We start from the raw sequence: 17,555 nt of genomic DNA on the forward strand, positions 1-17,555 counted from the left end.
AGATGGTTTCTCTGATAAGAGCTCTCACTCTGGTCAAGAAGCTCAGAACATGGAATCTGTCCCTCCAGGGAACCCTGAAATAGAAGATGTTGAAACCAAAGTGAAAAAAGACAAAAAAAATAGAGAGAAAGAGAAGAAAAAAGAAAAGGGCAAAACTAAAATCAAAGAGAAGAAAAGGAAAGAAGAGAATGAAGATCCAGAAAAGAAAAAGAAGAAAGGTTTTGGTGTCATGTTGAGGTATGTCATTTTAAAAAGCAAAACAGCCACCCATGCTCATTATAACATGTGAAACAAATGGTGCTCTCATAAAGTAGTGGAAAAATTATTTCATTTGGACTCAAAATAATGTTTATGTTATTTAAAAAGAAAGCAGTTTATACTTTTACACCAAACTTGTGGCTGAGGCAGAAGACATTTGGCAGACAAAATGTCTTTTTGTGCCTTTGAAATTCATTCCCATATGCCAGAAAAAAAAATATCAAGGTTTCAGGCTTAAAACAAGCATGTGTGTGGGGCGTAGGTTTTGTGGGGAATATTTCTGAGTCACATGTGACCCACTCCCATATTCAGACATTTGCCTCCTCTTCCCTTGCTTGTCTGCTTTCTTCACAGGCGTTGGGAGAGAGTAGAATTGCTTGTGCTACAATAAACACGTGTGACATTTGCTGCTACTGGAAACTACTAGCTATGATAAAATCTTTACTTCACAGCTTCAACCATTGTCTGCAGTGGCCCAGAGATTGTTATCCTCCCTTTTTGACACACAATTGTTTGGATTTCCTCCAAACAGTTTTGGCTTTTGACTGGTTTCATGTCTCTGATCAGAGACTAGACAAAACTCATCTCAACATTTCCTTATTGCTGCTGTAGACTTTGGTGATATAGTCACTCTGCTTGCTGTCACCACTGCTTCTGGTACCTGTTCAGTCTGTTGAGTAGAAAAGCGTTTAATTTAAGTGATATTTACAGTTAATATACATATGAATGAAATTTAATTGTCTCCTATATTAAGAGGTTATTTGACTATATGATCATGTGGTTACCTCTGACAAAAAATACTGTTAGCTTTAGGACACTGGGCTGATGATTGGGCTCGATGATCTTAAAGGTCTTTTCCATCCTAGCTGACTCTAGAATTGATATTTCCTATCATGCTCTATTTTAGACAAGCCAGGTAAACACAGAAGCTGCAACTGTTGTGTAGGTAAAGATGTATTTAACTTGTAATTAAGAAATTGTTGCGTGGCATCATTCAGTCTGCAGTGATGTTCATTAGGACACTGCTACGTAAGCTCACATTGCAACTCTCTGTTGATATGTCTCTGGAGCTGAATGGTTTGTGCTATACTGACATGAAAACTTTCAGCTGTCTTGCTTCCATATATCATCAAAAGGAATCCATAAATTGAGGAGATATTTTCAAAAATATACAGGCATCGTTATGTGCCAAACTTGTATGATTTCAGTAGTTGTTAATGTAAGTAAGATGAAGGTACAGTCTGCGTTCAAATGGGGCTCTTTAGTAATGCTGGAGAGGCACATACTCACACCTGTGCATTGCACGTGCATTTGTGTTCATACTGCTTAAAGAAATGGGGCTTAACATGCAACTGCAGTCAAAACACTGAATAATTAGGAGAGTGACTTCAGCAGCTCTTTTTGTATATGTTTAGCTTTATGTCTGTTTCCATTCATTTTAACTGTTTGGAGTGGATGGGACTGTGAGAAGAGGAGAGGTCTGACAAAAACAGAAGTCTTCTGGTTCGTGTATTGCTAGGAGAACTGATTAAATTTGAAGTGCAAGGTCTATCTTTTGGAAGCATAATGCTTGACCCAGAAAGAGCAGGGGGTGACATCAGAATCCAAGGCAAGTGACTGCAGTTGACAAAAAATTCGATAACAATCAATATGCAAAGCTGAGAACAATAGGTTACCATTCTCAGTGATTCACTTTTTGAGATTGTATTTCACATTCTGGTTGTACACAATCTTTACACATCTGTTCCTTTCATATGCGTGTTTTTTATTCCATTTGTCTTCCCAGCCAACAGTGATGGTTGTTAATATTTATTTATGTGTATGGCAACACAAATGCGAATTTCTGTCCCACACCACTGAAAATCTGTACAGAGTCACAGAGATGGTGGGATGGTGTTATAGAAGAGCTTCTAAGAGCTTTGTAAGAGCAAACAGCTTGGCTAGCATGCTTTTGGAGGTTCTTTGGCCTTGTGAGTGTTTCATCCCAGAATTTACAAAATTGTTTTTCAAAACAAATTTCCTTCATGAGAAAATGGGAGACCTAGGGGACCCCCAGCCATGTCAAAAGTGAAAGAAGGGAAATGACCTGTAAAGATGGAACAAAGGCAAACAGCATGGCTTTGCAAAAGAATCGGAGGGACCACATGAGCTCAAGAAGAACAAAACCAGACTGGTATTTTTTCAGGGAAAAACTGCTGCTGGTGTTGTGAAAAACAAAAACAGTGAATTTGAATACTTTTTTAAAGGAAAGAATGGGAAAAAAAATCAGTGAAAGGCTTGAACACTGAATAAATGCTAGATTCAAGAGGTATTTTTGACACTAGAGTTTTGCACTGCTGTGAAGAGTGAGGAGACTGTCAGGAGGACTAGAGATGAGACTTTGCAGTAAGAAGGCTTAAATGATCAAGTATTTTAGCAGCACGGATGGAAAGAAACAGCCAGACTTTTTTATGACACAGTAGAGATGAAACTGGCATGTTTTATTGGTAGAACATCTGCGGAAGGAAAAAAGAGGAGCTGTGTATGACAAAGTTGTGAGCTTCTGCAGCAGGCAAGGTGACTACTAATTTTTGGTGGTTTTAAGAGAAAAGTAGAAAGAAGGATTTAGAAACAGATAGAAGCTCAGTTTTTGATATGCTGAGTTTAAATTGGAAAGGAAGCCTGCCATAGGAAGCACTGGAAGTGTAAACACCATAAGGGAGCAGAAAGCTGGATGGAGAAGGAAATCTGTAGCGTGCCTGCCGCAGATGCGGTGGTAGTTATTTTGTGGTTCCACAAGTGGGACACTTCTCCAAAGTGAGGGATAGGGAGTGCAGCCCCTGCTGGGCTGCCAGGAGAAAATGGGCTCATAAAGCTAGTGGCAGAGGTGTGATAAGGATTTATCTACCTGGGACAGTGCAATGCCATGAACTTTTAGTCTATTCTAATGACTGCAGTCATTTGATCATGCTGAGAACCACACTGATATGTTCATATTTCTCATTTTTTCTGGGCTGCTTTGTTCAGAGCTATTTCTTCTCTGCTTGCAGAATTGGGTTGAGGTAAGTCAGGAAGGATCATCTATGGTGAAAGCTCCCTGGCCAGAAAAGCAATGAAAATGTTTGAGCTTTCACCAGAAAGCTCAGCGCTAATGAAGGCACACTGTGCTGTCTGCAGAATGGCTAGGAGTCAGATGGGAAAGAGAACTGGAGTCTTATGTAGCTGCTAGAAACATCCCACTTGTCTGTGACAGAGGATTTGTATTATACTATGGTCATGTTTACATCTATACGAAGTTTTATCTTGATGATATATCCCTGTGAATTGGCCTTTTTCTGCCTTTAATCAATAGCAAAGCATATCAAGATACTAAGACAAACCCAAGTATTTATTTGTAGTATAAGAAGGGCCTTTAGTCTTTTGTAGCTGAGATTTTTGAACATATTGGAATTGCTACTGCATTGGGTTTTTGCTTCTTTTTTTCCCTTTTCATTTTTTTTTTTAATTTAACAACAGAAAATAGCAAAGCTGTTAGCAGTTGCTAACAGATTTCACTTAGTGCCTCATCTGTTGCTCAGCTGCTATTTACTTGTAGTTCCTGGTCTTTTTTTTTTTTTTTAACACATTTAAAAAAAAAAAAAAGATTGCTTTCCTGCTAAGCTTTTCCTGGATTGAAGCTTTATTTAGGTGACTGTGATTCAGGGAGACCATCAGGAAATCATGCTTTTATTTTTGTAATCCTTGTTTTTTTAAAAAATGTTCTGTTTTATCCAGTATGAACTGGAGCTCCTGGCTGCCACGTGTTAATGACTGCTGCACCTGGAGCATGGTTAATATACTAGAAATTTAAAATGTAGATGACACTGGTTCTTACTGGTTAGTAAAGTCTCTATAATCCAAAGCACTATCTTACAGTGGTGCAGGCTGTGCAGTGGTTGCGGGTTATTTGTTTGGTCCTGATGCGTATATTGCTTGCTTGCCTTAGGATCAAATCTGCATGTGTACTGGTCAGAGAACAACAGCAGCTGATTTGATTAATTGTTTGTAAGTAACATCATTTAAACGAGCGTTACTTTACTTGTTGGTATTTTCTGGCACACTGCACCATCATAGCTTACTAAATAGCGCAACGCCAGACAACAGACGGCAAAGTGAATTGACAGTACTATCATTACTGGAGCTGTAACTAAATCTATACTGCAGTCTCAGAGAAAAGTCACTCTTTAGCATCCATGCTAGACTTGAAACGGATGCGGATGCATCACAGGAGCAAGGTTGCACAGTAAGTAACCTGTTACATTCTTGGTTCATCCCTATCTTTTCATCAAGGTGACTGATTCTCTTGGCATGCTAAGCCTTGAGGAGACTGCTGTACCTCAGATGAGCTTCCCTGTACTTCTTTATGAACGTGTTTTGTATTTTCATGAGCAACAATTTAGGTAAATGGGTTTGGGGCCTTTGGATAAAGGAAATGTGTAGTGTCACTGGTTTAGAGAGCCTTGTGAGGTGGCTCTGTACGTTGTCTGGAAGGATTCATTAATTCTTCTGTGCAGGGTGGTAGAAGCCCCTGATGCTGAGTGCTACCACAAAGTGAATCTAGCCCAGAAGTTAATCTAAAAAGAAAAACTGAAAGAAAAAGTTATTTGTATTCCTTAGTTTGTTTGCTTGGTGAGCACTAGATTTTAAATTCGTGATCTCCAGTTACTGCCTTGCTTTGAAATCCTGTGGTGGGCTTTGAGTTGCTTTCTAAATTAAATTGGAGAAAGGCCGAACCTTGAAATCACCAGGGGAATGTGACCTGTGCTGTGCATTGCGTTGCTGCTCCATATCCTAATCCCATTGCAGTTGTTACAGTCCCGGCGTATAATAAACATAAGTCTATGGCTCTCTTACTGCCTTTTCCAGATAGGGGATATAAAAAATTCTGGGTAGCTCTTTCAGCTTTATGGGTATAAAGTTAAGTTAGTTAATGGACTGCAGCCACACCAGTGACATTTTAATAGTTCTCTCCCCATAGGCAGAAACCAGTCAGTTTTTTGTGATTAATAAAAATCTGTGAGCAGATGTGTAATTGGTGACTCAAATAAAGAGTTTTGTCAAACTGGATTGCACTTGAAGAACACCCTCGTAGTCTCTATTTCTACACTAGACTCAGTAAACAAAAAACACAGTATTTAAATTAAGGCATTTGACACCTTAACTTTGGTGGTTCACTAATGGACATTTTCAAAACTTGTATAGGTGAGATGTCTGTCCATCACAAATAATGCACATCAACTATAGCTTGCATATTTGTGCACATGCACGTGAAGAATGCAGAAATAAATGTGCATTTCAGTTGCATTTTGCTTTTTTCTTCTTTAGACGTAGTACGTTTTCTCATGTTATAGTTCATCTTAAATTATTTACTTTCCATTTTACAGTATGAGCCATGAATATTTTATTTTTTGTCCCCGTAATTTGCCAATTTTCCTTTGAGCTAAGTGCATTAGTGATTTTAATTTTTCATTCTAGTTGGAAGACAAAAATGACCCTTTTTTTCATTACTACTGTTACAGGTCTGATGCTCAGAGCGATACTTTTTACAACCAGTACTGGTGAGCCTGTAAGGGTATTGCAAAGTAGATCACATAATATGCAGATATTGACTTCCATTAGGTACAGCACTACGGCAGCTTATGGGGAACCTTTTTTCTGCTCTTTGTTTCCCTGAGAAGGTAAGCACTGAGGAGGAAAAGTTTGCAGTATAATTTTAAAAGAGCAAATAGTAGTGATGTGATTTGTTGTAGAGAGGCAGCGCATGTATTTTACTCTGCGTATATGCACAGTCCTATGTATCTATGAATGTTTTAATGTATTTATCTATATACATGTAGCATGCTGGAAATCAATATGGATAGACAGAAGGAAAAAAAAAAAAGAAAAAAACAACACTGCAAGACTAGATTAAATTGTGATTAATTACGCTAACATAATTTTAGATTATTTTGCCCTCAGTAGTGAAATGATCTGAGATGGATCAAGCATGTGTGTTAGTTACATGGCATCAGTTAATGCGGCAGATCAGTTACTGAGAGGTCTCGACTTCCTTTTGCTTCATATTCCCCATTTCCAAACACATAAAATGGTAAATAAAACTCTTGTTTGCTGTAAAGAGCACAAGGAGGTGAGTGAGATAAGATACTTAATCTAGTTTAAGGTAACTAAAGTTTCTCAAGTATTTTAAAATAAGACAAAGATCTCAATCTGTATATCCCTTTTTCTTTTCCTCAACTGTATCGATTCCTCCTTGGTTGCATTCATAGTCAGACTAAAATAGAGAAAATAAGAGGGTTTTGTACTAAAAATGATCACGTGAACTGCCTACTAAAGGCTTATTTGTTTAATTAAGCATCTGTTCTCTTCTTAATATGCATGCATAAATCTCATTAACATTAGATGTATTGCAAATGCAATGAAGAAGAATAGACCCCTTACTCTCATTACTGAACTTGGATAACAAGATTTATATTTACTTAACAGATCAGAGCAGAAAGTTCCTTCTGACTGTTTGAAAGGACTGGAAACTACAAACTGTTTACAAGGAGCATGCTTTTTGTGAAACACTTGCATGTTCACTTCAAGTTCAAATATCATTATTCAAGCCATTACTAAGATTAAAAAAAAAAAAAAAGAAAGAAAACACAGCATACTTAGTCTGTAAGGATTAACTGCACACTAAATTCTCAGGTGTGTCTAATTAAACGGTCAGTATTGACCTCTGGGCATCCCACACCACTAAGATAGAAGTAAATCCTGCTCCTACTGGAAATATGACTGGGTTGTTCTGGAAGTGGCAGAATGCCTGTCTCCTCTTGACCAAGACGCCCTTTCAGCAGGAAAAAAAAATCCGAAATAGCAAAGTGTATTCCTGATGGTATCCTTTCATCAGCACCTCTGTTGGCAGTGTGTTTATTCTTCATTCACTGTGCTTGTCTGGTAGCTGTTTTAAAATCCGTCTCTTGTCTGAAGATAAAACTTGAATACCAGATTTTCCATCTAAGCTGTGGTACATTGGGCATTTCTGTATGTAGTACAGCTGCGTTATGGTCAAAGATCCTAGAGGGCTTGAAGTCATGCTACCTGAGCTGCATTTTAACTAATAAATACCTATTTTGCTCAGGAATATTGTGTGAAGGGAATTCTACCTTGAAACACACAAAAAGATAGCTTTTCTGAGTTTTCTGGTTCAATATTTCTTGTAACATGAGCTCGGGAAATGGGGGTTCTGTGGTGATGGGGAGACAACTATTAACAGAGAGATCATACAGAAGAGGCTCCTGACAGGTTCCTTAACTACAGAGTGCTGGCAGGTGCCACTTTAATAGGTATTGCTATTAACAGCCATCTGTAGAGAAAATGAAATGTGCTCATCTCACTGAATTATGATTTATGCCAGACAAAGAAGTCAAACCAAAGTAATATTTATATTATAATGCAGAGTCATTGATTAAATGCACATGGCATCTCAAATCCAGTTGACATTTTAAGTTGAAATGATTGCAGACATGTAGCCATTTATTTAACTATTACTTTAAAAAATGTGTCTCTACTTGTTATTAATAGAAGAAAGTCAGACCTGGCCAGTATTTCAATAGGCTGACCTTTTGTTTTGCTGACATATAGAAGGAACAAAGCTCCTTTTGGGTTAGTTGCAATTTCAGACAACATGAAGTATGCTAGCTTCAGAAGAAGCTGACCCCTTTGAGCCACTCTGTCTCCTTCTTCCCTCTTGTTTTCCACATGGGATTTTTGAAAGCAAGTGGGCAAGAGATGGCTTAGGAGATAGGAAAACAGTCTGAGAGTTCATTTCAAGCACCTGCTCTGCTACTGACTTCCTGGGTGACACTGGTCAGCGCACTGCCACAGTTATCCTATATCCAAAGCCTAGCCTTTATGCTTATTTAAAATAGCAAGCAACAAACACCCAAGTAAACAAACAAAAACTAGCATTTCCCTGCTTCATATAATCACTAGTTGGCTAAATGTTTGAAAATTACATATGTTTAAAAACCACTTTGGCTACTTATATAAAAGTACAGCAGGCTTATCGTTTTATTTAAAAAAAAAAAAAAAATGAGTAAGCTTTCTCGTGATTTTCTCATTTTCTCTAGCTGCTTCTCTGATCTCTAGGGTACTTCCTTCTTTTCCAGATAACTTTTTTTCCAGTGATTCCAATTTTTCTCAATTGTTAATCTCCTGTCACCTGGTCTTCTATTTTCACACAAAATCTCTCTGTCCTCTTTTAACTTTTCCTCTTTTTTATTCATATTCCAATCAATTTTTAGCAAACTTTGTTCTCGTTCCTCTGTGGAAGAAGACCAGCGACATAAGCCTAGACCATTTTACAAGCTCCCTCCGCTGCTGTTGCACATTAGCAGGAACTGTTGATGGTACTGGGTTGCACTCCTTTGCTGGTGCTAAGCTGGGCTTCCCTCCTCCTAGCTAGGGATGCTCTTTCCTTCAGAAGTGATGTTTAGAATACAATGGCTCAGAAATAAAATTGACCTTCTGTCTATTACTCTCATTTTATGCCTTCTTGCTAGAAAAAATTGATTTGTCATTTCAAATTTAGCATGGGCAAACCTTTATTTCCTCTGCCAACTGTTTCTCTATATTTCCTTTCACTGTCATCATGGAAACTTTCCCCTTTCCGTAAAAGGGATGCTGCCTGGGATGTCATCTTGCAGCACTCTTCCACTGAGGCAGTAGAAAACCTTCTCTCTTCTTGCCCAGCGCTGAAGACCTCACAAAAGAAACCATGAAGCTTTTTTCCCCTCTGCTTGTGCTTGTACCAACTGGCTGTCTCCAGATTATTCCTCTCTGTTGTGGATCAGGGTGCTGGGCTGCTCTTCTGACTGCTCTTGCCTGCCCGCCAGCACAGCACGTTCAGTTCCTTCCGTTTGTTGTGCATTAACAGACCAGTGTGGTGACATTGCTCTGAGCAACTGTTAAGAGCAGCCAGCCTGTCCCAGCAGCACATTTCCTATTAGAGCATGTCTAGGCAGAAAGTACATGCACAGCCATGCCTGAGATTTGTCCCTGCTGTAGAACTTGCAGTGAGTGTGCAGATGTTGGCGGGACTGAGGGGATAGGAAAGCTTTAGGTCCCTTCCACCTCAGTTCCTGCTTTCTGTGCCTGAACACCATCAGTACAAAAGAAAAGTGCTGTACAGCTTCCTGCAGTGGCTGTTTGGTTGTGCCATTCCAGCCCTACCCTTCCCATTTTAATGGAATTGTATCGGAAGAAAATGCAGAGGTGCAGGATTGACCATCACCCGGCAGTTCCTGTTCATTTCAGCTGCAGCTTTAACTCCATCTTCTCTTCACCTTCACCCTCTGGCTGCGACAATACTTGCTTGTCTCCAGGTTTGTGCCACTCTCTCTGCCGTTCTCTACTCGGCGCTCCACCCTCGGCTCTCTCTTGCCATAGCTGTTGCCCTGTTGATGCAGAGCCCTGTCTGATAGCTCTGGCAGAGCTAGTTCAGATGGGTTCTGCCGCCTGTCACTTCTGCTCTGCACCTCATCATGAGGAGACACTGCTGATTTCTCAGTGGTCGCAGTGCTGCATGACGTTTGTCGTAGGAGTTGATGATGCTGTCACAGAAGAATGCACATCCAAAGAACACTGCCCTGCTTCCTTCATTGAACTGAAATGGCTTCACTAGTGTCTTGCCTTGGGCGTGGGGCGTTTGGAAGAATTTGCTTTTATTTTTTTAGTTGTTTTTGAAAAATTCTTAGTCAAAAATCAGGATGTAGGCTTCCTTTTCCTTTTCTGGTCTTGCAACTTCCAACTTTTTTTCCTACCTTAATTTTTGTAGTAGTTGGGGAGAATCAGTGAAGAATTAATAAAATGGAACTTCTACAAATACAAAGTGTTAAACAAATGCTGATGTGATGAAGACCAGCATTCTTTGTGTGTGTCTGTACTTATGAGAGACTATGAGATATATTGCTATGGCGCCATTAGTTTAGAAGCAAAAAATAAAAATAAACAGGTTGGACTCGATGATCCGTGTGGATCCCTTCCAACTCAGGTTATTCTATGATTCTATGAAGTCTTAACAGTTGACTCCCAAGGCAAAAGTTTGTCTGTCTCTGTGTATGCATAGTACAAAATAAAGAGAGCTGTTAAGTATCTACAGTAGTTTAACTTCAGTATTAGGTTTGAAATAAGGAACTGGTTGCCTGCACCATTCATTGCCCTATATCTGAAAACAGTGAATACCTGGTGGTAATGTGTGATTAGAGTTGTAAAGCTGTTTTCTGGTGATGGAAGACCGTGAGTGTTTTGTGCTGTTTTTTTTTCTTAGCTGAAGAACCACAGTGAGTAATGAGTCAGGCACTGATCATTCCACCTCTGTCGGCTTTTTGTTTGGCTTTTTATCCTCTTATGTGGAAGTCTGTATTACAGTAGCTTAGTGTAACAGACATCGTAATGTTCTGTTTTTAATTGAAATTAGATTGAGGAAATAAACAACTCAAAGAAGTTAGCTTCCTTTTTTTTTTTTCTTTTTTTTTTTTCTCCAAATATGTTTTCTATCTCCTCTTCTGCATTTGAAAGTGCTTGTTTCCATTCCAAAGCTCTTGAATTGTTCTGCCTCCCTAACAGATAATGAGGAAAGATTGTCAAAGGAGCTCACATTCATTCATTTAGGCTGCTTAATGACACATGTTTTTAAATTATTGATTAATGTCTGTTTGTGTTGATGCAGTCTGCACAGTAAAATATAATTCTGAATATAAGAGGTTTGTAAAAATGTGAAGATTTTGCATAACCAAAAATACACTGCTCTTGAGAAAAAAAAAGCTTCAACTTTACAGCCTTTACTGTGAGAAGAACAACAACAGCAGAGCAACTTACTTGATCTGTGTTATTCTCAAAGAAATTAACAAATCTTTCTTTTAGGAAGGCAAGTTATTGTAAGTGTTGCTAAAGGTTAGTGTGGCTCTTCATCTCTGAAGATCTCTGCCTCAACTATTGTGGGTTTTTGTATGTGTGTGTGAATTCCTATTTAGTCTATTTTAACTTGGTTGTCTTTTATTGCTTCCCAAACCATTATTCATCTGTAACAGCAGGGAGTGCTCTAGGCAGGTTCAGGCAGAGCTTGAGGAGCTCTGGGTTTGAGAAATGGTTTGGGAAGCAATGTAGAGGAATTTCTAGGTAGAGCTCTGCTTTGAATTCCATCTGCCTATGAGCAGTACTATTAGCCACTTTGTTTCTGCATGAAACATACTTCGTAATTTGAGTAATTACACAGTAGAAGTTGTGTTTATTTATCTGTAGTAAGTGCTGAGGATGTTTGGTAAGACCGTGATGAGACCTGTAAATCTTACAGAGCGGGTTCTCTGTCAACTGCATAATTTGCCTGTGGAGTGTGTTGCACCCACTGAGTGGTGAAAACTGATTTGGCATGCAAGCTTGCTAATTCTGAGTGGATAACTGGCTTTAGTCTCCAGTGCTGTAATAAAGCGGATTTGATTTTATTGAATGTCTTGCATGGATATTACTATTAAAAATCTGTGTTGTAGAGATATTTTTGGTGTTTTACAAAGACTCACAACACGCATGTTTCTGCATGTTAGTGGGGAGAAAAGAAGCCAGCTACCCTACAATATACATACTTTATTGCTCTTAGTAAAATCACACTGAGTTTCAGGCGGTCTGAAGCATGCTATCAGAAATATTCCAATAGCAGTATATTTATTTAATTCATTCCGAACATTTATTCTGGCTTAAATACCAGTTTCCTCTGTCTTGTTGGAGGCACTCAGAATGGAAAGAATGAGTCTAATCTTTTTTGGTTTTAGGCTAGAGTTTAAAGAAATTGAAAGATGATGATGATCCTGTCACGGTGAGAAGGATCACCGCCGGCAGTAGACCTGCTGCACAAAACTTATGCTGTACCATAAACTGCTGTCCATGCACTTCTGCACAATTGAAAGTGGAGCACAGACAAGACGATCTTTCACTGGGGAAGATTTAAAAAAAAAAAAAAAAAGTTACCCATAAGCCTAGAGTAGAAAATAATCTGAGAGTTGAGGTTTTGAATAACTGAATAGTTAAGATTTACCTCAGTGGTTTAATAACTTACTGAGGCCTCAGTCCAGCAGAGGGCAAAGCAATAAACCACAGCTGCATCATATACCTTTCTGTCTTCTTCACTTCAGATCTTTACCTTTACTATTTTTAACTGTTATTTGTATTCTTGTGTTTTTATGGAACTGTTAGATTAGCACATAAATCTTTTGGAGTATTATATAGTTAATTTCCAGAACATTGAGTAAAGACTGGGTCTCTTTCTTTGACAGGCTATTTTTGTCTCTATAATGAGAACAGCAAAAGGTTACAAGAGGAGGTGGTGGATTTACATGGGTACTATAAATACTCAGAGGAGGGGAGCAAGGAGGTGCTTACGTCCTACATAAGCTAAAAAGAGCTTCTTTTCAGTAGTCTCATTGCAGAGCTGTGCATCTTTAAGGGCATGGATGGGCCCTAACATACTGAAACAGCCCACATCTTGAGCATTTAACAGAGCAATTGTACTCATTGTATCATGGAATACCAAGACCATTTATTGATCTTGGCCATTGGTTTATTGTCTTTCTCAGTCTTTGTTTATTTTGTGTACATCAGCCATTCACTGAGTACCTTGGGACACAAATTACATATAATGGATCCAATTTACTGATCAGCTGTTAAGTCAGTTTCGCAAGATTGCTTGCCTTTGATAGCATAGGCTTCTGTTGACTTTGATACCATATTAATTGCAATAGTCTTATTGTAATGACAAAAACTCCACATAAAGTTCTGGTGTAGCACTTCCAGGTAGTTGACAGCTTGCTGAGTTTGTACTGTCATTAACTCAAACAGGCTTCTTTGTGGGGAATTTTACATCTTATTGTTAGAACGTGTCAATCTATTTGAAACTGCCTGTTCTCTTGTGCAGGGAGAAATCTGTGTCCATGGGGCTTAATATCTTTTTTCTGGCAGCACTTAGATTGGCTCCATCCTTAAGTTCCACAAAGCCAAATGCAAAATTATGTTGAACAACCAGGTTTCAGCTTAATGATGTAAGAAAATCACCATGGAAGGCAGATACAGTCCCAAAATAAGCCTGCAAATACAAATGTTAGTGTGGGAATCTGTGAATCGGGGAAAATTTCATATACAGCAGTGATCAGAGGAGAAAAATTTAAGATAATATATTTTGTTTGCAAAATGTCATGCTACTTTATAAGGTTAAAGGAGAAATTTGTAAGTGAAGCACTGAGCTAGAGATTTGCATTCCATTGGTAAATATTGAATTAAAACAAGCTTTGAAGAGCAATACCAAGCACACAACATGCAACCACCAACAACATAACCACCTTAGGTTGGTGGCTTTTCAGGCACCCAGTTTCAAAGGCTGACTGCTGACAAGAGGGAGCATCCAAAATGAAACATCAGGGAGGAGGAAAAAAAAACCCTAGAAAGTAACTTAAATTGATATAGTGTCTGCGTGAAGATAATTAAAGCCACAAGATTTAATTAAAATCGCCAAATGGCTGTTGTTACCAAACACGAGGCAGTGGGGCTTGAACAGAATTTCTCTGAGCGTGTATGGTGAGCAGGATAAGAAAAAGAACAATTTTACTTTTTTTACTTACAATTTCATCAGCTATAAAGGAAAGTATCTTCTGAAGAACAGCCCAAGCTGTGGTCATTTTTCAAGGCTCCGCATGCCTAATTTTTAGGATAACCAAATGCTCTATAAAAGCATCTTGTGATCAATTGCATTGAATGGCACAGACAAGTTTCATTGAATCAACACAGATGACAATCTGTTTGAGCACAGCAAGATTGTTACAGACCTTTAATATTGCAGTTTCGGTTCAGTATCTGCCCATTTCTGAACTTATAATAATAATTATGCTGTTCTCTTGGGAAAACAAAACTGTATTAGTGTCAATATACTGTAGCAGTTCTGAAATACAACAAAGAAACCCAAGAGAGTACTGGAACAAGCAGGTTTGTTTTGAAGCACTGCAAAGATTTGTGCATTTCAATGACAAGAATTGCAGAAGCTCCATCTAGATGTGCCCAACCAGGGAGGAGACTGAGAGTAAAAGTGTTTTTTGTTTCATGCAAAAGTGGAAGGAATAGGGATCAGCTGCACAAGTGATCAGATCTGACTGCAGAAAATGAAATAGAAATACCAACTGAGACAGAGCAGTGCTCAGAGGGGAAGAGTTTGGGAACCTAAGAAAACGACGATTATTTCAAAATAGTAGAGAGCATCCTGTCTTCATGAAGAAAAAAACAGCAGACATTTCAAAGCGATGTGGATTGGTTTAAATCACAAAAAAACATAGTGGCTTTGTGACAAAATTTTCCAGGCCTGAGTCAAAGCCTGTTGAACTGTCTGGAAATTTTGCATTGGATATGACTGTGTATATCTTTGAGATTGAAATGAGCCTCTCTACAGTTGTTACGAATGCTTTTTTTTTTTTTCTTTTTCTTTCCTTTGGAGTGCAAGGATGTAGGCAAATTAACTTCAGTCCCAGTTCTGTGTGGAGTTTTTCAGAATGTTTTTCAGACTTTGTCTTGGAAAGCCTACTTTGAAACAGAGAGCTTGCAAGGTCCAGTTCTTCCCTGAAGAGTGAATCTAAAGACAGCGTTTTAAGTTTCTGTTTCTTTCGTTAACTCAGTATTAGTTGGTGTGAGGTTTTTGTTGTTTTTGCTTCAGAAGTACGTTTCAGTAGATAATTCTGAAAGCAGTGATCGAAACTTAAAGATATTCCTACTACTCATTTACTGTCGCTGGTACGCAAAGGTTTCTGAGATGGAATTCTGCCTTTAGCTATGTCTTTACAATGCCATTCTTTAGACTTGTGTTTCATGAGAATAATTCCAGATAAAATTTAGCCCAGCAATTAAAGAAAAAGAATTAAGCTGTTGTCCATTAGTTTGGCTGATGGCTATGGGCTAAAAGGAGTGAAGAGTAGGAGAAACTTAGTTTATTTCTGTAAATTCTGTATACTGTGAATGGTTGAATTCCCATTTGAAGCAGATCTGTTAAGGACTATTTCTGTCCTGTAGCAGTCAGTTTTGAGTAGGGAAGGAAATGGATTTTCTGTTCTTGAGAATTGTAAGATTCAGTGAACATTTTTCTTGAAAGCAGTCAGCAGTTCAAAACCTCAAACATTTATCACAGGCTAATTCTGAAAAAGAAAAAGGTTGGATCAGTTAAAAATAATTATTTTTACTCGCAGTTTTCATTTCTAGAACATTTTAATAGATTGATGTTAATCTGAAGAGTTGCCTTAGTTAAAATCCCAAATAGCTTGTTGTGACAATGCACAACTTGACAAATATGAAAGTAAGATACCGATCTGTGATGTTGCTGAGAAACGAAGAAAAATTACATACCAAACAAAAGTACAGTCTACTTGCTTAATGAAATATGTTAGTCTAGAAAAGAGAAATGTTTTTTATAGTACGTTCGAAAAAGGATCGTGAACCCAAGGTGTAACACCATAAAAAGGTGTGCACGATGTGACTGAAAAATGTAACCTCTTTTGTAAAGTCATCACTACTATTAATTCTAAAATCTAGCCTGTGACATGAGCAGAACATGGAGAGTAGCTAAAAAGAAAACAACTCATTATCCAGAAATATATGTGATAAACTTCTGATAAGGTGCTGCTGGGAGGAAAATAAGGTGATGGCGAGCCAAGTGCCTGCAGTGTTCAGAGGAAAAAAAGAAGCCTGCTCCAAGTAAAACCAAATATCATGTGCTAATAGACAGCTTCATAAGAAAGCCACTCAGCAGATTTAGCTGAAAGGTTATAGGATGAAAATGAGTAATAAAGAATAATGGCAACTTTCCAGGAGTGGAGAGAGTATAGTAAATGTGAAAATCAAGGCGTACCTTTGCCTTCCTTTGTGCCTCTTATTAGTTAAAAGTAGAGCTGACGCTGTGCCTTCTTCCATTAAAGAGAAAAGGATGCTAATTTAACAGCTTCGCAGTGGTGCTCTGCCCTCTGGTCCCCCTGCCCCCATCCCACACTCAGTCCTGCTGCTTTAGAGGCAGGGCAGGAGGCACTCGCTTCCCATTGCCACCTGCATGCTGTGCCTGCTCTGCTGCACTGTGCCCCGTGCTCTGCCTGTGGGGAGGGCATGCACCTAGCCAGTGAGAGCTCATGTCTGGCACATCCAGGCAGAAGAAGGAAAGGCCTCGCGAAGAAGCCCTTCCCATCCCTGCAGGGAAACCCACTGTGTAATATGAATGAAGGAAGGAATACAGTTAGACATTACATTTCAGGTGTTTATAGAAGGCTAAACAAAATATGTAATGGTTTTTTTCCCTCTCCTTTAAGCTGCACAGCATCAGCTTTCAGATTTCCTTTGTCCATGCCAGCCAAAAAATGTTCTTTCTCCACAGTCTGCCTCTTAGAAGTCCTGATACAGGACTTTCCTTTGTCTTAACTCGTTTCCATTTGTGTCCAGATACATATGCCCTTCTCAGCTTGTTTAAAAATGGAAGTTGGCGTTATGCTTGTTATTGTTCAACTATATATAAAGTGAAACAGATTTTCAAAAATCATTTACAGAAGATTTGCTGTGACTATTGACATTTTCTGACAACCTAATTTTTCTTTTAGGCCTTCCTCTCTCTTCCCACCTCTCCCCACCTTCCAAATTCTACTCTGCAAACAGCAGAAATGTATTTGGGAAAGTGAAAAGGTTATGAATCAAACTTTTGAGGTATTTTTTAATTGTCCCTGTGTAGACATTTAGATGGAGCTGATAGAAAGGTTGCAGATGGTCTGTATTAAAAAGTCTCTTTATATTAGATGATGCTGTGTCCTGCATCTAATGATTGAGTAGTCTCCTGTGGAAACATGCATTTACCCATAGTACGTAAGCAGCAATTTCAGTTCTGTACATATTTCATCTGTTACTGGATTAACTTGAAAAGTCCCTGGGTAACCAGATCCCCTGGATAGAAGGACTGGTCTGATGTTTGTTTGATACAGAACTTTTATTTTTTTAGTACAAAAACTTAACAATTATGTTCTGAAATGCAGCCGCTGCTATTTCATTTAACTCTATGCTATGTGACCTTAAGAACCTAATGCAGACTTAGTGTCAGTTATGTTTTTCATAGCTTGCATCATGCTACGTAGACTGTTGTGTGGCAGGATGTTTTTGTTTGGTCGTCTTGTTTCATTTTGAGGTTTTCTTGGTGTTTGTATTTCAGTACTTACTATGAATGGAAAAACAGTATTAAGCAA

The 17,555-nt window shown here is 38.6% G+C and overlaps 1 protein-coding gene across 1 annotated transcript in view; it reads left to right on the forward strand.

The window, feature by feature from the left end:
- PARD3B (par-3 family cell polarity regulator beta) overlaps positions 1 to 17,555 on the forward strand; it is a gene marked incomplete at both ends in the record, with an annotated part of 368,067 nt that overhangs the window by 234,019 nt on the left and 116,493 nt on the right. The window contains one exon of the mRNA XM_079539163.1: positions 3 to 237. Coding sequence (XP_079395289.1) covers positions 3 to 237 — 235 coding nt within the window. The remainder of the gene's footprint in view (positions 1 to 2; positions 238 to 17,555) is intronic.

Source organism: Tetrao urogallus (genome assembly GCF_951394365.1).
Source record: "Tetrao urogallus genome assembly, chromosome: 8".
NCBI classification, from domain to species: Eukaryota; Metazoa; Chordata; class Aves; order Galliformes; family Phasianidae; genus Tetrao; species Tetrao urogallus.